The 23,977-nt window shown below is 36.5% G+C and overlaps 1 protein-coding gene and 1 pseudogene across 1 annotated transcript; one reads left to right on the forward strand and one right to left on the reverse strand.

Annotated features, from left to right (window-relative positions):
* Positions 1–6,911: 6,911 nt before the first annotated feature.
* Positions 6,912–7,856, forward strand: LOC144254403 (olfactory receptor 5P76-like). Its single transcript, XM_077797564.1, has one exon. The coding sequence runs from the start codon at positions 6,912–6,914 to the stop codon at positions 7,854–7,856; it is 945 nt and encodes a 314-aa protein (XP_077653690.1).
* A 9,351-nt stretch (positions 7,857–17,207) lies between these two features.
* LOC144254577 (olfactory receptor 5P1-like) lies at positions 17,208–18,039 on the reverse strand (annotated as a pseudogene).
* Between the last annotated feature and the right edge of the window lie 5,938 nt (positions 18,040–23,977).

A 23,977-nucleotide genomic window follows, 5' to 3' on the forward strand; every position in this document is an offset into this window, starting at 1 on the left:
TAGAAAATAAAACAATTAGGTGTTTGTCCCTGAATGTAGACACATCATGAATAAGACAGCCACAAATGCAACCTACTATTGGTGTGCTGCCTCAGCAACATAAACAACTGTTTTAAAAACAACATAAACAACTGAACAGCATTTGTATTATTGCTACTTATTTTTGCAATGGTAAGAAAATGTAAATTTCGTTGCTTTTGCACTGTGGCTGCATTGCCAGTTAAAAAAAAATTAAAATTTAATACCATTAAAAACACACACGGCCGGGGATGTGGCTCAAGTGGTAGTGCGCTCGCCTGGCATGTGCGGGGCACTGGGTTCCATCCTCAGCACCACATACAAATAAAATAAAGACGTTGTGTCCACCGAAAACTAAAAAATAAATATTAAAAAATTCTCTCTCTCTCTCTCTCTCTCTCTCTCTCTCTTTTAAAAAACACACACACACATTATACACAGAGAGAGCAATGATGTGATTAATTACTGCTGAAAGCTGGAAAATACTGGAATGAAAAATTTCTAGATGTAAAAGGAAAAACCTGTCAAAAAACAATTTTAAGCCTATGCAGATATCTTTCAAAAATTAAGGAAAATAAATGTTTTCAAATAAAACAGGCAATAATTTTTTGTATGTGGACTGAAACATCAATAAAAATATAGAGGAAAAATTTCAAACTGTAGGAAAATAGTTTCAGACTGTAATTAGATGTATATGAACTAATTAAATACACTGGAAGTGATAAATATGTTAATTTTTGTTGACAGGTTTTTCTATTGTTTACATCCATGAAATCAAAAGCAACCTGAACTCATGAAATGAAAGCAAGTATATATCATCTTCTGGATTGGGAAATTCAACATAATAAAGATGTCAATCCCATGATATTAATCCTAACATACTTGTGTGGTTAATTTCAAATAAAATTCCAGTTGGATTTTTTAAAAGAAATTACAAATTAATTTTATAATTAATATGGAAGGACTTCTGCATAAACATGGTAAATTAGTTATGTGCATCTAATTTTACTTCCTTTCAAAATCCCACTAAGCTCCCAGAAAGGGGATTTTTAAATTTTTATTTTACATTATTTATTGAAATATAGTTTCATATAATGCATAAATGTTAGGCATATAGTTTGAGAATTTTAGACAAATGTATATATCCATGTAGCACAAGGTATAGCACATATAGCACCCTGCAATACATACATCAAAACTAAGAAAAATACCATCAAGGAAAGATTGTGTGTTTTCAAACCACAGGTTTGAGGACTTTTTACAGATTTTCAGAATTAAAATGAACACATTTATTTAAAATGTATTTTACACCCATGTAAGCAAAACCACACACAATCAAATAAAAATACATTTCAATCACCTCTCAATTGATTATTTCTGCCCCTTTGAAATCCATTTTTTTCCCCCTCTGCTGGCCCAAGGCAACTCCAGGTTTGCTTTTTGAACAAAATAGATTAGATTCTCTTTCTGTAATTTTATAGAATGAAAATCATGTAAAATATAGACTATCACATCTAACTTCTCTCAGCATTGCTATTTTGAGATTCACAGATAATGGGTGCATCAACAGTGTGTTTCTTTTTATTGCTGAGTCATTTTTCATTACACAGATAATGCCAGCTTTTTTATTCACTCACCAGTTGGTGGCCTTCAGCATTGTTTCCAGATTTGTGCTATTGTGGATAGAGCTTCTGTGAACATTGGAGTCATCTGTGTGGATATAATTTTCCATTTGTCTATGGGTGGGTTTTTTTAAATTTATTTACTTAACTTGTTGTTAGTGCTGGAAATTGAACTCAGGGACACCCCACCACTGACCTACAGCCCTGGTCATTTTTTATGTTTTATTTTTGAGATACCGTCTTAATAAGCTGCTGAGGACTGGTCTCAAACTCACAATCCTCCTGCCTCAGCCTCCAGAGCTACTGGATCTACAGGCGTGCACCACTGCACATAAATAACAGTGTTTAAATGTAAAAGAATTTTCAAACCATTTTTCAAATAGATTGTATTGTATTACAATGCTTCTTGCCATGTTGAAATTTCCAGCTGTAACAAAACTGTATCAGTATTTGGTATTATTAAGCTTTAAACTGTGTAGTAGTATCTATTATGTTCTAATTTGCAATTTCCTGAAAACAAATGTGATTAAGCATTTTCAAATTACTCTTACATTGTTAAGATGAGAGTGAACGGAGCTAGTAGTTGTTACATCTTGTTATGTATAAGATATGAATAAAATGTTGGGAAAATATACATGATTATTTATTAAAGAAACTGAAACCATAATTTTTTTCAAGATAAAATTTATATTTATGCTCTATTTTGCTGTAATAAAGTTGAGTAGCTTATTGTAAAATAAAACTCGTGTAAAATTCTACTTTGGTTAAATTTAAAGCTTAATAATACCAAATATTGATACAGTTTTGATACAATTGGAAATCTCAACATGGCAAGAGGCATTGTAATATTGTAATACAATACAGTCTATTTGAAAATTCTTACACATTTAATTGTATTTTTATTTTTATGTGGTGCTGAGGATTGAACCCAGGACCTTGCACATGTTAGGTGAGTGCTGTACACCTGAGCCACAAGCCCAGCCCCATTTAACTGTATTTTAGAGTGTGTATGTGTGTGGTGCTGGAATGGAACTCAGGGAATCTTGTATGGTAGGCAAGTGCTCTATTCCTGAGCTATACCCCCAGGCCCTATACTTGCTTATTTTTATACAACTTTTAAACTCAATATCACAAAATTTTCTTGTCTGTGAGAAATGATTTTTATTCTCTCATTGAAATAAAATATTGCATTAAAGTTTATTCCTTTTTTGACATTTGAAGCATTTAATATTATTATTTGGAACTTAAATTCAACAACTATCTTCTGTACAGATCTGTTCACCCCCAGGAAAACCATTAGTTTTTTCCTTGTACCCATTATGTTCAAATTAAATAGGGAAAATAGCAGGAACACATAAATACTATTTTTTCCCTAGCAAACTGTATGATTTTCATACTCTGAAGTATCTCAATCACAAAATAGTTAAAAGAATAAAAGATGGTTACCTGAAGGGAGCTTTAGATTTGTATTGATGTGGCACTGGCCCATTGCCTTTTTTTATGAGTCATTTTAACTTACAGCAGGCAATTATTTGATACCAATAAAAATGAGTGAAGTTAATTTCTTTCAAGAAATAACTCATTCTGGCTGTTATGCAAAAGAATATCATGAACATAGAAAAATCAGTGCAGAGATGGGTAGAAGTGGACACATTTTACAGGGTCATAGGAGGTAAGATCAATAGACTCACTGGCAAACACACGAGAGGAAATGAGAGGAAACCACCCTTAGTGCTCAGGATCAGACTGTAGGCTTTGCTAGTTGGAGGAACTTTGGTGGAGTGTTGAGAGTGGAGAGAGAAAAATAATTCATCAGAGATTAGTTGTGAACCAGTGGTCATCACGGGGCACTTAAATCTTGGTGACAGCACAAATTCAGGGTACACATTCTAATACCCAGTCTGCCCCAAATTTTAAACCTGGATTTACTTTTACCAATTGAGTATGTGTTGACAAGTAGATTAAAGTAAGCTTTCTCTATTAATCCAGGATAATGGGAATACTTGCTTTACCAAATCATTGTGAGGTTGAAATGTGATGAGGTGTGCAAAGCTAATGCACAGTGCTTGGCAGAGTAAGCTTCAAATGAAAGTTGGTCAGTACTATTTATGGTCAGCCTTTTCCATCAAGGGGGCATCTGGAGGGCAAGGCAGGATTTTTAAAATTAGGATTAGCAAGAGAGTTAGATTGAGTCTTCAGGTTGAAGTCATTGTTTCTACCATCCTTCTTTGCCTCACATAAGCCACTAACCAATAGTTATCCTTTGTGGCATGTGGACATGACACAAGTAAGACTGTGTCTTAACTGGAAGTCATCAGAATCTCTTTAATTCACAGTTCCTCATCTGTATAACTTTAAAGGGTTTTATTTTATGATGTTGGCTATAAAAATTTGTGCATATCTTAAATAATTTTGATATTTAAAATTCAATTTTGTCAACTTCCCCATATTCCTCAAGTTACCTAAGGGAGTGTCTTAGATCTAACACTATAAAATACTTTAAAATGAACAGGTGGTAATGAAAAAAAGATAAGCTACCATGTTATATTTATAGCTTAGTTTTATTTTGTTTTGGTACCAGGGATTGAACTCAGGGACACTGGACCAGTGAGCCACATCCCCAGCCCAATTTTGTATTTTATTTAGAGACAGGGTCTCACTGAATTGCTTAGTGCCTCACTTTTGCTGAGGTGGGTTTTGAACTCAAATCTTCCTGCCTCAGCCTCCTGAGTCTCTGGGATTACAGGCTTATGCCAATTCTCTGGGTGCAGTTTAGTATTTTTAAGCCTGAATTAACAAAGTAAACTTAGAACCAATATTTAGCTATGAAATAATTGATTATACTTTCAATAATTATCAAATGAAAGTGTACCAATATCTACTTAAAAAGAAAAAAAGATCACTTGAGAATTGACAGAATCCTTGAAGATTAGTTGTGGTTGTGTGAAGGGAACTACTCAATATTCCCTTGAGAATGTAAGAATGATCCTCAGTGTTTTTGAATTCACATTTGACTCTAGAATCTTCAGAGATTTATCCCCAAAAGCAACACTAATATTAATGGATAACATCTACGGTATATTAATACTGACTTTGCATTTTCTACAGCAACATAAACTAATGCTTATTTCAAGAGGTAAGAGTTTGGCTTTTGTGAGTAAATCTGATTTACTGATTTTTATTTACACTTAAGAACACTTTATTCTTCTAAGTTGTTCTATGTTCCTAAACTGTAGTTGAGAAACAAGGCAGATATAACCAACCAGTCATCTAGCAAATAATTGTAGTTGAATTAAAGTTTCCACAAATTTCTGTGAATAGACAGGAAATAATTCAGTTTTCCAAGATTCCTCATTTATCTACCTATAAGATTAGAAATTTGCATGATCTCTAATAGTAGCTAAACTTAGCTCTTTACCATAATGCTAAAAAATCCAGTAGCTTATATAGAAGGAAGACTTTATGGCATTTGCTGGTAAATGGATAGAACTAGGGACTATCTGAGAAAAATAAGCCAGTTCCAAAAGGTCAAAGGTCAAATGTTTTCTCTGATATGCAGAAGCTTATCCAAAATAAGTGGGAGAGGGGTTTAAAAAAAGAACAGAAGCAAGACCAGAAGAGTAGACAAAGGGGAATGAAAGGAAGGGAGGAGGGATAGGATAGGGAAAGTCAGTGGAATGAATCCGGTCTTTCTATGTGTGTGTGTGTGTGTGTGTGTGTGTATATATATATATAGCACAGTGACAATGATTTTTAAAAAATATGTAAGTAAATAGCAGAAAGATCAGTAGAGTGGAGGGAAGGCAACAGAAGGTGGGAGGAATAAAGGGAAAGGGGAAATACTGGGTCTGAATTGGAACAAATTATATTCCTTGCTTTTATAATTATGTCACAGTATATTCTATTGTCACATATAAATAAAAAGAACTACTAAAAAAAAGAACTCATAAGAATAAAAAAATATATAGCAGCTTTACCATACTTTGGGGACACCCTGAAAATTTTTCAGGAAAACTTAGTTTGTTTATTGATTGAATGTTCTAGCATCAGAGGCACTAGACATTTTAGACAAAGAAAAGGATATAAAACCAAAAGTCTTGGGAGTTTAGAGTGAACCTGACACATTGTTGGGTGATCCTGAGTGAACATATTAACTCTAGGTTGAAATGTGATTAAGCTCTATGTTGTGTTGAAAATAATAATTTTTCATTCCATAATATTCCATTTGAGAAAATATTACATTATAAAATTATTTGATGTACTTGAAGAAAACAAACTTTAATAATTTGTTCTAAATATTAATCATATGATATTTTAATAGTGATTAGAATGGCACTTCAAGTACTTCGTTAAAGCAATGGTTTAACTGGAAATAATAAAAATGTTTAATAAATTTACAATAGGTAATTTAATTTATTACTTTGATTCCTTGATATTTTTTCCTTGTTCTATCAGAAAAAAATATATTTCTCATTTTAAAAAATGGTCTTAAAGATGGCCTCATTTAACTGAAAGATATTGTAAACTATGTGACTAAGGAAGTGCCTCTTTTATGTAACAACTTCCAGAAAGCTGAAAGGCTAACCTGTTATCCCCCACTTACACATGTACTCATTGTAATGACCATCTAATTTGTTATAATTAGCATTTCATTTACAGCAATGGTTACTAAAAGAATAGACAAATTTTAACCAGCCTGGGTTCATACCTGATTCGACTACTTCCTGTGTAACCTTAGGAAAGTTATTTAACATTTTCAAACTGAGTTTCCTCAACTAGATAATGGAAATAATAAAAGTACTTAATTTCATGGAAATTAAAATAGAATTATACATATAAATTTTAATCTATGGGGTGATAATTTAGTAAGCATAAAATAAATTCAGCTATTACTCAAATCTTAATTGGTCTCATACATTTTAATTACTTTTGTCATAATTAATGATTCCTTTTTGTTATTTTTGCAAGCCATATTTTTATATTTTAAGTAGTGTTAAAGCTACTTAAATGTTTGCACACAAACTTTGTAGAAAGTTTTTAATGTTTCCATTAAAAACAATTTTTAAACTATAAAATGACTCATTACACATAAATATATAAACTCTGGGACTCTAAAGTAAAAAAAAAAATTAGACCAAATTTTGCTTGAATGATCTATTTTTATAATAATCTCCATGTAGGCATTAATTCAAATAAAACCATATATTTATAAATTTTTTAATATAATGTCATGTTTTCCTCATAAGTTCATTTTTCATCAGCCACTGTCCCATGGATTCCCTGGTCACTTGGAACCACACTGCAGTGACAGAGTTCATTCTATTGGGCTTAACTGAGGATCCAGTCCTCCAAGTCTTCCTCTTTGTGATCATCCTGTGCATCTACCTGGTGACCATCTGTGGCAATCTCAGCACGATCATTCTCATCAGAGTCTCTTCTCAGCTCCATCACCCCATGTACTTTTTTCTGAGCCACTTAGCTTTTGCTGACATAGGCTTTTCATCTTCTGTCACACCCAATATGCTTGTAAACTTCCTGGTGGAGAGAAACATCATATCCTACCTTGGGTGTGGCATCCAGCTTGGTTCAGCCACTTTCTTTGGGACAGTGGAGTGCTTCCTTCTGGCTGCCATGGCCTATGATCGCTTTGTGGCAGTCTGCAACCCACTGCTTTACTCCACCAAAATGTCCACACAAGTCTGTCTCCAGTTATTTGTAGTGACTTATACAGGGGGTTTCCTCAATGGTGCTTCATTTACCCTTTCTGTCTTTTCTTTGCTCTTCTGTGGACCAAATCGAGTCAACCATTTTTTCTGTGATTTTGCTCCTTTAGTTGAGTTCTCCTGTTCTGATGTTGGTGTCTCTGCAATTGTTTCCACATTTTCTGCTGGCTCCATCATTGTGTTCACTGTGTTTGTCATTGCCATCTCCTACATCTTCATCCTCATCACCATCCTGAGGATGAGCTCTACTGAGGGGCGCCACAAGGCCTTCTCCACCTGCACCTCCCACCTCACTGCAGTCACTCTGTTCTATGGGACCATTACCTTCATTTATGTGATGCCCAGGTCCAACTATTCCACTGACCAGAACAAGGTGGTGTCTGTGTTCTACACGGTGGTGATCCCCATGCTGAATCCCCTCATCTACAGTCTCAGGAACCAGGAAATTAAGGGAGCTCTGAAGAGACAGCTTGGTAGGAAAATATTTTCTTAATTATCTGTTTTTTGGTTAGACTAGATAGAGTCCTAATATCTCATAGATATATTAATAAAAGGAAATTGTGTGTCCTTGGTTGAAATATACCTACTGGTACATAATTAGCCCATGTGGAGTATTTTAGTAAATGTAGAAGGGTTTATTTTTAGATATCAAATAGTAAATCATAAGTTTGTAATGAATTAGCTTTATTAAATTTAATTTATATTTAAGAATAACAAATTATTTCCCATAAACATAATCTGCATAAAATTCTTTTTCATTTGTATTCATATTTTTTCAGAAGTCATTATCACTATAAATTGAAGTGATTGTGCATACAATCTTTAAGGTTGTATTCATTTTCAACCACAAATCATCCTGCAATGTGCATGATAATGTCATTTATGATTGGGTATGCATTATGAAAGAAAATTACAAAGTAGAACAGAAAATAAAATTGCTAGAGATGTGTTTTTTAGTTTGTTTTTGCACTGTGATTATCTGTTGGATATTGGTTTTGTGGTCCCCTATAATTCTGGTCTGTGTTCCTAGCCTATGAGTTCAGCCTTGGATATAGAAGGCTCACCACAGAAGAAAATGTTAAGATGTCCCTGACTAATGTGTGAATTTCTTTGTCAGGTCAAAAGGGGACTTTCTATGTATAAATGAACACAATTCCTGCAATCTTTGAGGAAAGAGTGGAACATGCTTGGAGTGACTCACCCATGGTTAGATATTGTCACTCATGGTCAGGAAGCTTAAGGGATGCATATTTTCACCCTGAGAGTTTTATCTTTACATCTACATGCTGATGACCACAAAATGTATTTATCTTTTCCTGTCCTTTCTTTATTCACAACTCGTTCCCCTTTAGTAGGGGGCACTATTTTTGACTCAGCTTATTGATCCAGAAGTGTGAGGGTAATTTACTTCTTTCCCTACACTCCTATATTTGATCACAATGTCTTGTCCATTCTGAGACCAACATTTATCTACTACTCTTCTCCATCTTCATTATTAGCACTTATACTTCAAATTAAGATCCTCCATGTTTTGCTTATGATAGTTAGCACCACTGTGATGGGTTAATTTTAAGTGGTAACTTGAATAGACTGTGGTGGCCAGTTATTTGGTACAATACCACTATAGACACTCATTTGATGGTATCTTTTTAGATGTGATTGACATTTAAATCAGCAGTCATTGACTAAAGGAGGTCATCCTTCACAGTATGGATGGGCTGTGTTCAGATAAAGACTTTAAGCAAAAAAGACTCAGGTCCTTTGAAGAGGAAGAAATTCTGTGTTCAGAGTGGCTTTGGACTCTGGACTGAAACACCAACTCTCACCGTATTTTTAATCTGCTCACCTGACCTTTGGATTTTTGACTTTCCAGCCCCCACAACCATGTGAACAAAATCCCTAAAATTTCAGTCTCTTTTTCTTTCTCTCTCCCTCTCTGAAATAGATGTGTGTCTATGTGCATATGTGTGTACTCATGTCTCTGTGTGTAAACCTGTCTCTCTGGGGAAACCTAAGTAATATAACCCTATCTAGATTTTTCTCTTCTGTCTCTAAGTCTCGTCCAATTCATTCTCTCTTTGCCAACTATAGCCATAAATATAAATAATTTTCTTAAAATTTCTGAAGATTTTAGAATAAAGATACCTTTCTTAACATGTCCTATAAGTTCCTGAATATAACCTTTGTTTTCTTTCCATCTCTTATGAATTTTCCTCTAGGTATCTGAGAATACAGATACTATGAACCAATGATTTGTTTTTCTTTCAAATTCTTAAACATATCCCCATTATTTGCTGCCTCTGGACTTTTCGTAAAATACACGTTTTCCTTTACCTAGGCAAAACCTACCTATGCTACAGCTACCAACCTATATGTTATTTGACCAATTCTAGGGTGCCTTCTGGAAAAGCTTCAGACCATACTATGAACACCATTATCCTCTTGTAGAACCTTAGGTGTTTTCTTCAAAATACTTAGTGCACTGGGAGTTATTTATTCAGGTGCTTGTGTTTTCACAATGCTGGAAGCCTCACAGAGGAAACTACAAAAAATTCCTCCTCCCCAAGACTCTAATTTTCACACAGTTCCTGGAACATAGTTCCTAATTTTCATATAGTTCCTAGAACTTAAATGCATATTAGACACGAATGAATGAAAAAATTGATAAATTAATGGATGGCTGAATGAAACTTTTGCTCCTTCTTGAACCATTGATTCTGCTGACTTTGAGATCTTATTTTACAGAAGACACATAGAGGATAAGCAAAGGATCAAGATCACAGCTGTCCTCTTAATTCTTTGATTTCTTTTAAGATATATACCCTGAGAAGGTTGACAAACAGAACATTTGGCTCTAGGGGACACTATTTCTGACACATTTACTTCTGGCAAAGTCTTTCTGTTCAAAATACAGAGATGTCCAAATCTGAATATAAATTGACAGTGGCAGGATAATTTGTATGAGATTCTCTGAAACAACAAACAAAAATAAGAATCTGGATAAGTATTTTTTGATGTTTGAAGGCAGAGATTTCTGGTTAACTGAAGATGAATTATCCTCATTCCTCCCAGGACTTCCCTCTTATTACTAAAAAGAAACTCTAGATATAACACAACAAATGAATATAGGAAGACTTCAGAAGGCAGATTCTAAGTGATCTCAAGACTGGAGGAAGAAAATAGCAGAGAGTCTCTTGGCTTTCCTTATTGCTTCCATCTACCGTGAAGGAGCAAACAGAGCCTCCAACCCAGGACCACCAACAGACACAGACCAAAAAAATTTTAACAAAAACCTGTCCTTAGTCAAAAACCTGGGGAAAAGTAGCCTTAAAAGAACACCTGTTAGCAATTCTCGCCCTTCTTCAGACAACACTAATGAAAAGGTAGAATCGTCCTGCTCCTTCAGGTTTCAGTGGGGCCAACCAGGGGGTTGATCCTCCTCCCTCCCTTCCTTCCAGCCCCCTGCCTGGCTGGTGTTGATGGTTCTACTGGGGAAATGAGCCTCTTGTGTTACCAGGCAGCCACAGACTTAATGAGATGATGTGAGGTGAGACTCTGGGTATTCTGTCCCCTCCCCTGTGTGCAGCCAGTGGGAACTGAGATTCCCCACCTGCAACAACAAAGCAGTGCCACCTGCTCTCCTCCTCCTCCTTCCTAGAGGCAGCACTGCCCAGTGGTGAGCAGAGCTTACTCAGAGGGAGGAGGCATGCACATCAGGACCCCATTTCCTCTGCTTCCATCTGAAAGGAATCAACAGGGCAGAGGGGGTGCTAGACTTCCACCTCACTCAACTGGAAGGAGGCAGTGTGAGTCACACTCCATTTTTGGTACTCTGGTATCAGTGGGGTGTAAAGAAAGCAAAAGGAGACAGCAGCAAGATGCAGAGGCAGCAATGGCTAAGTGGCCAAATGGCTGCTCCTCTGAGCTGCTGGCTTTATTTATATCAATAGGTTACATTTGGTCACAATGTGAGATGTTTGGGTTATGATTAGACAAGTGCTCCTGCCAAGCATACATTGGTTATCTCAAGAGTGCCTGGGGAAGACTGCAAAATATTCCAACCTTGGGGAAAAGGGCACCTATAACACCCCCCACCCCTCGAGTTTGCTCACCAGAGGAACACTGCCTTGTACATTTCCATGGTCAGAACCTCTCCAGTGGGGCCCAGCAGAAGTCCAAACATCTACTCTTTCCTAGAAATTCTAGTTTAACCTCAAACAGGAAAACTGCTTCTCTCTCTCTCTCTCTCTCTCTCTCTCTCTCTCTCTCTCTCACACACACACACACACACACACACACACACACGTATATATCTTATGATGATATCCCCAATGTCCATAATACAATAATAACTAGTCTTATCAAGAATTAAAATGTTCACAAATTGAATAGGAAAAGACAAAGACACCAACAAAGACGTCAAAATGATCTAATTGTGTTTTAAAACAGCCATCAAAAAAATGCTTCACCGGGCTGAGATTGTGGCTCAGCACTAGAGCACTCACCTCACACGCGCGAGGCCCTGGGTTCAATCCTCAGCACCACATAAAAATAAATAAGTGAAATAAAGGTATTAAAAAAGAAAAGAAAATATGTTTAAAAAAATGCTTCACCAAACAAACACTAATTTTCTTGAAAGAAATGAAAAAAAATTCAGCAAAGAAATTGAAGTTGAAATAATAAACCAAACTGAATTATAAAACTGTAACATTGTACCTATTAACAATGTTATATTAAATCGGAGGAAAGGTTCTGGTACTCTGTCTCTCTGTTGGACAGTAGGGTGGCTAGTTAACAAAAATGTTTTATATGTTCAAAATAGCTTGTAGAGAGGATTTTGAATGCTCTCACCACAAGGAAATGAGAAATATTTCAGGTGTTGGATATGGTAACTACCTTGATTTGATAATTACAAAATATATTATGAATAGAAATATCATGTTGTATCCCATAAATATGTATTATTATTATTATGTGTCAATCAACAGTAAAAGTAAATCGACCCCCCAGTCAACAAGAGGAAAATAAATAATAATATAATATAAAAAAATCATAATCTGAAAAATAAAATCATTAAAATTAAACAAACTTCTTGGATGGACTTTATAGTAGAGTTCAGAATAACAGAATGGAGATACATAGGACTTAAATAAAGATAAACAGAATTTACCTATCTAAACAGTAAAGAAAATAGATTGGAAAAGAGAAAAAACAGAGCTATATATACCTGTGAAACAATAAAAACAGCTAATGTATATGGTAGGTCTCCAGAAGAAGAGAGTAAATGGGAAATTGAATCAGTATTCATACAAATGATGGGTGAAAATGTCCCAAAATTGATGAAACAGATATGGAGTCACAGAACCAGGAATCTGGGAAAATGCACAATAATAGTTTTTTTAAAAGCAAGGAAATTCATGCCATGGCACATCCAAATTCCAAATTACACTTTTAAAAATGAAAGATAGAAAAATACTGAAAGTAGCCAGAAAGAAAGGACTCCTTGAAAACCAATCTGAAAGATGTTTCTCATCTGAAACCATGAAACCAAAAGGAAGTGGCACATTTTTTCATTTTTAGGAATTGTACATGTTTAAGGTATAAAACATGGTATTTTGATAGTGATATGGTTACTACAGTTAAGAAAGTTAACTTATCCCTCATGCCACATCTTTTCGTTTGGTGGTAGTGAAGCCAGAATTAGACAGGCAGAAAGGCAAGAGTCAGATCCAGAGAATGGAAGAATTGAAATGTTAATTCCTTCAGAGCCCTTCCTCCACCCTTACCAAAAACCTGCCCCTGCTCCAACCTGTTGTTAAGGTGACCTGTCCCAGGAAATGTCCTTCCCTAAGGGACTTGTAAAGTTGCTATTAATTTACCCTGGGCCCCTTCCTACTGGGATCACTCCTCTCTGGCCCCTCCAGCTCACCTGTTTCCCACCTTTTGGCCATCCCTCCTTGCATTTCCTGGACCTAGTCATGCACACAGGAAGGAGAGAGATAAGGGGGAAGGGTGCAGGAGAACAAAGGAAGCCTAGGACATATAAAAAAGCAGAATGCCTTTACTCCTGGGGATAGGCGGATATCAGCTATGCCCTCCTTCTCCCTCGCGGGAGAAGTCTATATTACCTCTTTTAAAATGAATATGCTTGCCTCATTGTGCTTCTCAAATGTTATACCTCATCATGTGAGGGAGCAGAATCCATCACCAGTAACTGGCAGTATCAGTAGGAGCATCTAAAATTTACTTTCTTAGGATAGTATTAACTATAGTCCTGCCATACACTGGATTTCTAGACATTCATTTTACATAACTGCAACGTTGTACTTTCTGACCTTTATCTTCCATTCTCCCATCTCCTGCTGACTACCAATATGCTGTTTCTCTGCATTTGCCTTTTAAAAGATTTTTGCATATAATTGAAATCATGTAATATTTTATCTGACTTATTTCTCTTAGCATAAAATCCTCAAATTCTATTCAAGTTGTTGTAGATGGCAGGGAACCTTCTTTTTAAGGTTGAATAATAGTCCATTGTGTATGGACAATTTCTTTATCCATTCATCCACTAAAGGGCACTTAGGTCGTTATTATATCTTGGCTATCCTGATAAATTGAGGGGAACATGGCAGTGAAAGACCCCAGCCCAACAACCTCAGGCCTAGTTGCAAAACCACCGAGGCATGTCACAAACCTATGCAGGCACCAGAGGTATTTTTCAGATAATTAGTTAGGTGTAACCGGTTGGGAAAGGACAAAGGACCAGGTCCCTAGGCATGCCTGAATGAGCAGGAGCAGGAAGACCGGAGTGCAAATATGTAGCTTTTATGTGGTTCTTTTTTAGTAACATACAGTGAAAAACAACTTTGCCCTTTAGGTAATCTATATGCTGGGTTTAAAATTAACCAATAAGAAACCTATTGTTTCCCCCGCGCGAAAACAGCCCCTTTACCCTATAAAAATCTCTGTATCCCCAAGCCCGGTGTGCCAGCTCACCAAAGCTCCGGCTGAGGTTCTGCTGGGCACCCGCAGGCGCCTGTGTCCCCCAATAAATCCCTCGTGCTTTTTGCAGCCAGTGTTTCGTGTGATTCTCCTTGGACAGGGAAACGGGGGGTCTTTTCAGCAGCTCAGCTCTCTCCATGAGATATTGATTTTATTTCTTTTGGGCTGTGTGGTAGGGACCTTCTCAAAACAAATAAAAAGCTTGTGTGGCGCCATCAGTGTCAGTGTGAACCTTTCACAACTCAATTGTATCATTGTTCCAACTCTACAGTATAGGAATAGAATGCCCAATCAGAATGTGTATTAATTTATATAGGAGATAAAGAGCTGGCAAATGAAAGAGGAACTAGCCAGGGGTATATAGGGCAACATCTCCTGCATCCAGTGCTCAGTCTTTGGATGAGAAAAGCTGAGCCAGTGCTGGCCCTAATAAACACTGCTTCCTGCTGATGCCCTGGTATCTTGTGTTTCTGTGTAAGAATTCCACAGCACATGTACCCAGAAGAATAACTGCTGGCTCCTACAGTAGTTCTAACATTTACTTTTTGAGGAACCTCCATACAGTTTTCATGATGGCCTTGTTACTGAAAGCTCCATCCTTGTGCCTGATGACGATCTAATAAGGAGGACATGGATTTGAGAAAAAGAAAGAAGAAAGTTATTTCTTTGCTAGCAAAGGAGAAGCACAGGGGACTCCTGTCCCTGTGATTCTGCCCATTGAGGAAAACAGGGGTTTTTTTAAAAGAGAATTCAAAGACTATATTCCAGATGTGCCCTGACTGGGGTCCGAGGTGTACCTGGATGGTGTGTTGAAATTCACTTGATAATTTGTGAGATGGTCACTTTCTAGATCTTCCAGTGACATTTTTTTTTCCTGTAGTGTGTGTGTGTGCTCAAGGACAGACAACTAGGCCTAAAATAGGGAAGAAACCTCTTCTGATTTGAATGTGAGATGTCCCCAAAAGCTTATCTGTGAGACAACCCAAGAACATGTAGAGGAGAAATGGTTGGGTTGTGAGAACCTTAATCAAGTCTGTGAATTAATTCCCCTGATGGGATTAACTGAGTGGTGACTGAGAGCTGATAGGGTGTGGCTGGAGGAGGTGGGCTATTGTGGTATACATTTGGTGAGCTGAGCTTAATCTCCCTCTCTGTGCTTCTTGATCATCATTTGAGCTGCTCTCCTCTGCCACCCTCTTCTGTTCTGATGTTCAGCATCACCTCAAACCCCAAGGAATGGAGCCAGCTGTCTATGGACTGAGGCCTCTGAAACTATGAGCCCCCAAATAAACTATCCCTCCTCTAAAATTGTTTTTGTTGAGTCTTTTAGTCACAGCAGCAAAAAAAGTTGATGAAAACAGGTCCTTTGTCTATTTTTTAATCAAGTTATTTGCTTTCTTGCTACTGAGTTGTGTGAGTTCCTTCTATATTGAAGATTAATTGCCATGACCTGCATGGCCTTTATGCAGTTTTTCCCAAAGTCAGGCTGATGATGAGATTGGAAAAAAACAAACAAACAAATACACAAATATTTAGAGAGAGCTGGACCTGGTGGGAAAGCCAGCCCTGATAACGCTTGATTGACATCAAAGCAGGCTCTGCATATTTATCATGTAGGTTTAAACATCATCAAAGAATTTGCTTTGAGAAAGCTTATTCATGATAAACAAAAATGAGGTTGCAAGCAGGAATAGCCGAAAATCTCTCCTTACTTTTTCCATTATTACGGAAATAATGTGAAGAAGAATAGATCACACTTCCGCAAATTCCTTTACTGTCATCTGTATCTGTGGACAATATCTCTAGGTTTTTTTCCACAGATTTCTTTGTAGATTTAGACCTATGCAATGATGATTATTGTCAACATATTTATTGTAATGCTTTGAAATAAAAGATATCATGTTAAATTTCTACAAATAAAAGAAGATTACATTATGGCAATGGGACTATTTGTTTTTTTTTTTTTAAGAGAGAGAGAGAGAGAGAGAGAGAGAGAATTTTTTTAATATTTATTTTTTAGTTTTTCAGCAGACACAATATCTTTGTGAGGATCAAACCCGGGTGCACACATGCTAGGCGAGCACACTACCGCTTGAGCCACATCCCCAGCCCAAGGGACTATTTGGTTTTGACATGTATTTAAATATGGATAGACTGCCAGTGAAATCATGGGATCATGGTTCAAGACCCAATTCCCTAAAGATGAGAATCAATCCAGTTTTCTATTCTTATTCTAGTTCCTAAGTCTCTACCACATGGGTCTTTTTAGGGGTAGAGTTTGTTTAAATGGTTGACAGAAGGTACTAGATAAGGCTTGATCACTCAACCCAAATGCTCTATCTCAGTAGCAGTGCTGAAGTCTTTATAGCCACTGAGGTATGGCCTAGACTGCACAGGACCTGGAAACAGAGCACTTGAACCCACATCTACCTGTACAAACTATTGGAACTCTCCAAGACTTGTTTTTTTTTTTTTTTCATTGCAAATTGAGGGGGATTTTTAATTACCTGAATCACAGTACTTTTGTGAAAATTAAATGGAAAAGCAAGATGTTTTTGAACCAGAACTTCTGTAATTTATGTACTGGACCCATATGTTGTTAGCTGCATCACTACTTACTCACTCTTTGTTTCAAATTATGTACTTGTAAATTAGGAATAATAGGAACACTTCACCGGGTTGTTAAAGAAAGAGGTGAATAAATGAATGTAATATGTTTAGACTGAGACCTGGCACATAGCAAATGTAAGTTATTGTTTGCTAAATAACAATATGGTAGGTAATAAGTGTGATATGGGTAAATGAACACTAGATAAGTTGTCTTCAATTCAAAAATTAGATCCTAAGAATATATTCTGACAGTTGCCTTCCTCAGGACCTCCTTTACATCTCTGTTCCTCAGGCTGTAGATGAGGGGGTTCAACATGGGGATCACCATGGTGTAGAACACAGACACCACTCGATTCTGGCTGGTGGAATAGCTGGACTTGGGCATCACATAGATGAAAGTGATGGTCCCATAGTAGAGAGTGACCGCAGTGAGGTGGGAGGTGCAGGTGGAGAAGGTCTTGTGGCGCCCTTCAGAGGAGTGCATCTTCAGGACTGTGGTGAGGATGTAGATGTAAGACAGGGCAATGACAAACACTGTGACCACGATGATGGAGCCAGAGGAGATGGAAGGGATAATTTCAATTAAGGAGACATCTGAGCAGGCAAGTTTCAACAAAGGGGAGAAGTCACAGAAAAAGTGATCAATTTGATTTGGTCCACAGAAAGATAGACTCAATAAACAACTAATAAATGTCCAAGCATTCACACAGCCACCCAGGTAGGAAGCCCCCACATGTTACCACAAAACACAGCTGGGCTTCACAGCCAGCCACAGGGAAGATAGTTCCATGTCCTAAGAATCCTATAAGCATTATAGGTGTGACTGCTGTGGAACACCCAATGTCCACAAAAGCCAGGTGGCTGAGGAACAGGTACATGGGGGTGTGAAGCTGAGAACAGCTTCTTATTAGAGCTATGATGCTGGTGTTGCCCACTAAAGTGACAACATATATTCCTAGAAATATCACCAAGAAGATGGTACAAAGTGTAGGATCCTCTGTCAACCCCAAGATGATGAACTCTGTCACCGTGGTGTGGTTTCCAACCTTCATCTCTTGTGTAACTTGTTCCTGTTAAGGGAAATGAGAATGCTTGTTTAATGTTTTCATTCCACACATTCCTGGTTTTCTTGGGTTATTCATTAGACTCCTTCATATTATCCTCTTCCTCTGCACACAGTACCAATGATCTGCTGGATTTCGTTTTTTGTCCCCTCAGTAAAGGAGCATAATTGAGCTCCTTCTTTGCAGTCTAGTTATATTCTTTTCTTCATGTGTTATTTATATAAACGTGTCTCTCAAACCATGACTCCTAAACAGATCTCTATTCCAAGGTCCAGACCCATAGTTTCAATTGTTCTTCTCATCATCCTCAGTGATTTATTCTGAATCCTACAAGTACCTTAAATCCAACCTTCCTCATATCTTTTCTTCAACCACTCCTCCTGCATTTTATATCTGGGGAAGAACATCACCATCCACCGAAGTCTCTTATGTCTGTGACTTGGGAGTCTTCCTAGGCCTCTTCCTCTTGTTGTATCATCTCTAATAAAATCCTATTGATTCTATTTACAATTGAATACCCATTTTAATCTCTTCATCTCCTCCTTTTCATTTCCAGAGTTCCCTAGTCCCTAGTCAAATTTCTTCTATGTTTTATGTACTTTATTTTCTCCTTCCTTTTATTATTTTTCTCTTATAATCCACAGAAATATAACTATTGCTGGTTAAAAAAAAAAAGACCAAAAAAAGGATGCCAAAGCTATTCATTTAAATCTTTTAGTGCTTTCTCAGGTCTTAATGATAAAATGTAATCGCATTAGCACTGCATAAGGATATTCTTCCTGGTACATCCCTGCATGAGACTTGACTTGTCTCTCAGAATGTTTCCATCCACCACTCACACTGACCAACTTTCCTGAACTATGTTAAGTCCCTTCCATGTGCTCTATTTTCTCTCCTTTGCTCTACTTTTCTTCTTGTTGGAAGCTCCTGCCTCCATTATGCTGGGCAACTTGTCCTTATCCTCCCAGATTCATATCCCTCCAAAGCCTTCTCTGACTCCTAAGGGTGAATCTGGTTATAGACATTATGTTTTGCAGATCTCCAAATTGCTATTATTTATACTGATTTATGATTGTTTGCTTATTGTTTACCTTTCATTCTCTTCAATGACTACATATTCTCAGCAATAATTGATTTATTTTTGCATTACAAATACCTAGTGCTTGTGCAAAAACAGTGATGAAGAAAGAGTTGGTGAATGTATGCATGATTAGTGTTGTGAACAGGCTGGGCAACCAGAACCAGCATTCATAGAGACAAAAGGCAGGGGAGACTTTTTAAGTTCATGTAATGTGCTATAATAGTAATATAAGCGATATCTTGGTTTGTTTCTAAATAAAAACTAAATAATGATGTTGGGGAAAAAACACTTGAAAATTCAAAAGAAACATTACAATGAAACATATCTACTATCACACGTCAGCCATTAGAAATTTGGTACATTTGTTTCCAGGAATTTTCCTCTCTAGATATACTTTAATATAACTTTTAGCACATTGTAGATATATTTTAGCTTTTCCTTTTGATATGAAAATTGTATTACCTTATAATCTCTCACAAACATAATTTTTGAGATCTGCATGATAACACACTGAGTGATAGATCTTTACTTAATTGAGCACCCATCCCTTTTGGACATTCAGCTGTTCAAAACTTTTTACTATGTGAACTAGGAATCTCATAAATTGAATCAAGCATTAGGAGGTTACCATAACAAAATATGATACATTTGAATTGTAATACCTTTCTTAGTTCCCCTCCTCCTCCTCCTCCTCCTCCTCCTCCTCCTCCTCCTCCCCCTCCTCCTCTTCCTCCTCCTCCTCCTCCTCCTTCTTCATTGCCCATTCTCATTTATTTTTCTTAAAACAACACTTCAAAGGAAATGTGTTCTGTGCTCCAAGGGAGTTTATCCCTATGATTCGCCATAAGGAAAATATTAACCCAAATTAGCTGAAGTTGCCATCAACTTCAGCTAAATAGCAATTCCTTTAGACAATGTCCAGCAATTTACAAATCCCTTGCATGTGTTTCTCCCTATCACTCATTGATTTGTTGAGTTATTGGCTACACTTTGGTTAAAGAATTTAGTACCCAGTGAAGGGAAGGGAGGGGACATGAGGAGAGGAAAGACGGTGGAATGAGACAGACATCTTTACCCTAAGTACATGTATGAAAACATGAATGGTGTGACTCTACTTTGTGTACAACCAGAAACGTGAAAAACTGTGCTCTACTTGTGTAATATGAATTGAGTTGCATTCTGCTGTCATATATAACAGATTAGAATAAATTTTTTAAAAAAGAGTTTAGTGCCTTCTCCATATTCTGCCAATTTCTTGGGACAAGACAATTTCCTCTGTTTTGAAACAGTCCTAAGAAACAAAATTAATGATAAGTAATAATTATCATTAATTAGGAAAGACACAAAAAGTTACAGCAGCCATGCTAAAGATTCAGTGAAAATTAGAAGAGCAAAGTGCATTTATCAATATAAGAAATTAAAGAATACTAATAATTTTAAAGTATTTCTTTCAAATAGTATAAAATAAAAATTATTTTATTTAGGAATTATTTCAATGTCTGAAAATTGCACTTATGCATATCTTATCTTGCCATCAACTTCAGCTAAATAGCAATTCCTTTAGACAATGTCCAGCAATTTACAAATCCCTTTGCATGTGTTTTCTTTTATTGTCCTGAATATATTTTACCAACTAAAGAAAGGTCTCACCTATAAATTCTTAACCTTAATAATACCTTACTATACATTTTTATTTATTTTAATCTGGGGATATATTAATATTGTATATTCCATATTGCAATGTAAATTTTCACATAATATTATCAATGATATATTTTCCATGTTCATGAGTGATCTTCCATAGTTGAAATACTATAATAAACAGATGTCAAATTTTTTAGCTCAGTGCTTGGTGAGCTTCATAAGGCAGCTTCAATGACTTTTCTCAGTGTATCCCCCTACTACATATGCTTCTTCTTCAGTATAGAACTTTTCAAGAATCACGTTAACATGATGCTGTGGTTTTCTACTCAAGATTACTAATTATAATGTCATAGAAACAAAATTTTCTGCCAACAACATTATTGCAGTTCTTAAACTTTAAGCATTTACCAGAAATAGTAAATATCAATATTAAGGGTCCTTAAAATGTCTTCATTTCTCAAAAGTTTTAAAATTTCTGATTTTAGAATAAGTATTTAGTTTCCCCAATGGTGGAACTGAGTCCTTTGGTGAATGGTGAAGTACCAGGAACAAATATTTGACACATTAAAAAATGTGTTCTTTCTCTTCTTTGATTAATCTTCATTACATGTTTAAATTACTCACACCAGGATGCTTTGCTTGCCTTTGATGTTAACTCTATTATTAAAATTGTTTTTATTTTATCAGTTGGCTCACCATGAGTTTAATGATATAAACCCTCTACTTTCTATATCAATATGTTGACGTATTTGAGTATAGCTATCATGCCTCCATGGCCTTCCCTTTTCTAAAGTTAAGCATCCTTAGTTTCTTTGACCATTCAATTTGTGACATGCTTCTTAGTCCCTTGAAATTCAGACTCTGTGAACACACTATGGTTTGAGGAATGAGGCTTAGCTTCCAGCAGCGTTCCTGCCCTTTGCCTTCTGACTCAAGCACAGCTCAGGGGGCAACACACTCACATTGTGACACTCTGTGAGTTGATTATGCTGATCACAGAGTCATGGAGACTGGAGTCAGACAACTCAGATCCTGGGCCACCCACTGGTCAGCTGTATTGACTTGCATATGATACTTAATCTCTTTAACCCTCAGTTTTTGCACTTGTAAAAGGGGAATAATTGTCCTTACAGTGCAGCTGTGCTGTGAGATTAAAAAATATATATATCTGTAAGTACCCAAGGTATATTTTTGGTCATGCATCAGGGTTCAATAACTTCTTTTAAGGATATAAAAATGAAATACTGGTAGATTTCCAGTTGGGCAACTTTTTTGATGAGAACTATAAATTTTTCCCCACACATCAAGGGGTTTTCACCACAAATCTAAAATAAGACAGGAAGTACAGTAAATGACGCCTTCTTAGTTCTGGACTATGTCATTCATATGCAAAATGTGCCCACTGATTTTTTTTCCCTCCCTTCCTCTCCACAGAATACTTAACAATCATAATTGTTCACCTGGATCAAGGACTCTGACCACTGTAATATATTTTTCCTCATAGCATTGGACATCTGTAATAATGAACAGAAAGCATAGGATTGTGAGCTTTTTCCCTAAGTGTCAGGATATTTCTTCTGATTTACCTTTTCATATTCCCGACTATTCAAGCTCAGCAATGATTTTGGCTGTCACAGACCCTGCAGTCTCCAGGGGGTGGCTAGGTGGAACCAGAATGACTGTTGCACAATGCTTGTCTTGCTTGAGGGAATGGTTTCCACAGAGGTCAAAAACTAAAATTGATGAAAATAGTTCTTTTGTTTTCAATTTCTTGTTGAACAAATGAAAATTCAGTTTAACAAAATCAGTGAGTCTTGCACTTGCCTTTTAGAAGCAGAATTATGGATCCTGAATTCCAAAAATGACTTGATAAAGTAGATGTTTTTTATTTGCTTTAGGTAAATGGGAACTGAATATTCCATATGAACCACTGAATGCACCCACTCCGAAAGGGAAATAGACACATTCAATGAAGAGGAGGTACATATTTGTATGCATGTTGGGAGAGAAAAGAAGGCTTCAGTAAAACATGACAAATACTCTAGGGCTTATTTTTGCTTGCCCCTTTGAGAGGAAAGTCCTAGAGTTTGTTGTACAGAAATTACTTATGGAACCAGGTGACTCATTAAGGCTTGGCTGGCCCTCCACAAAGGGACACCTTCATCCATGGTGTCCTTCAGAATTCTTTTTCCCTTTTTTAATGAAAGTGAAGGAAAGCATATCCAGAATTCAGAAGAAATAATTTATCTGCTTAATTGGGGTTAGTATGATGATGTTGCAATACTTTCCAATTAAAATAACCTTTGAATCAAACTGAAGGAGCATTGGAGTTGAAGGACTAACATAGTAAAGAAGGAAATTATTACTGATTTAGTGACCATTCTAATGTTGAGAAAATTAGGATAATTCTAGACTTCTGTATACATAGGAATGTCCCTTATTCAAGTGTCTTGGAATTCTCTTTCCACTCAATAAAACAATTTAAGAAACTCTTATAAGAGGCACCTAAGTGCCCATATTCCGTTCAGGCAACAGGGAATAAGCCAAAAGCACTAAATACTTGACTCAACTCACCTGAATACCCCACCTTCCTTTACATGTATTAGAGTTAACATTGGGCCTTATTATTTTTGCAGCTGTTGTGACAAGTTCCAGGAAGCAGGGCATCTTAAAATGATTTATTTTGTTGTATATAACCATTATTGTCTACCCTCATAGTCTGCTCAGGGACAAACTCCTTTGCTTATTACCCTACATGTTTACCTCATGTTCCTTCTGGTATGTCTGATTCCACAAGGCATTATGTCCTTCAACCTAAAGCCATCAAAAAAAAAATATTTTTTTTTTCTTTAGCAGGCTGACTCACTGACATAAGTCTCACTGTGAAATCTTAAAGAGGCCCTACAAATCATTTCCAGCCTCTCTCAATTGCATTCTATAATTTTATGTCAAACCTAGGATTTGGATAGAGTTTATACTAATGTTTTCATCCTTCTGCATATTTCCCCTCTTTCTAAAATGTCCTCTCTAAATTTTCAAACAAATTACCAAGACTGATTTCCATCCTCTGCTAACTGTAGATTTCAAGGCTCTTTATAAAAATTATACATATTATTGGGATACCATGCGATGTTTTGATGCATGTATATATTGTATGCCTATAGCTTACTGCTATCTATAGTTACCCTACCATGCAATAGCACAGGAGAAGGA

Source organism: Urocitellus parryii, chromosome 4 (genome assembly GCF_045843805.1).
Source record: "Urocitellus parryii isolate mUroPar1 chromosome 4, mUroPar1.hap1, whole genome shotgun sequence".
Lineage (NCBI taxonomy): Eukaryota > Metazoa > Chordata > Mammalia > Rodentia > Sciuridae > Urocitellus > Urocitellus parryii.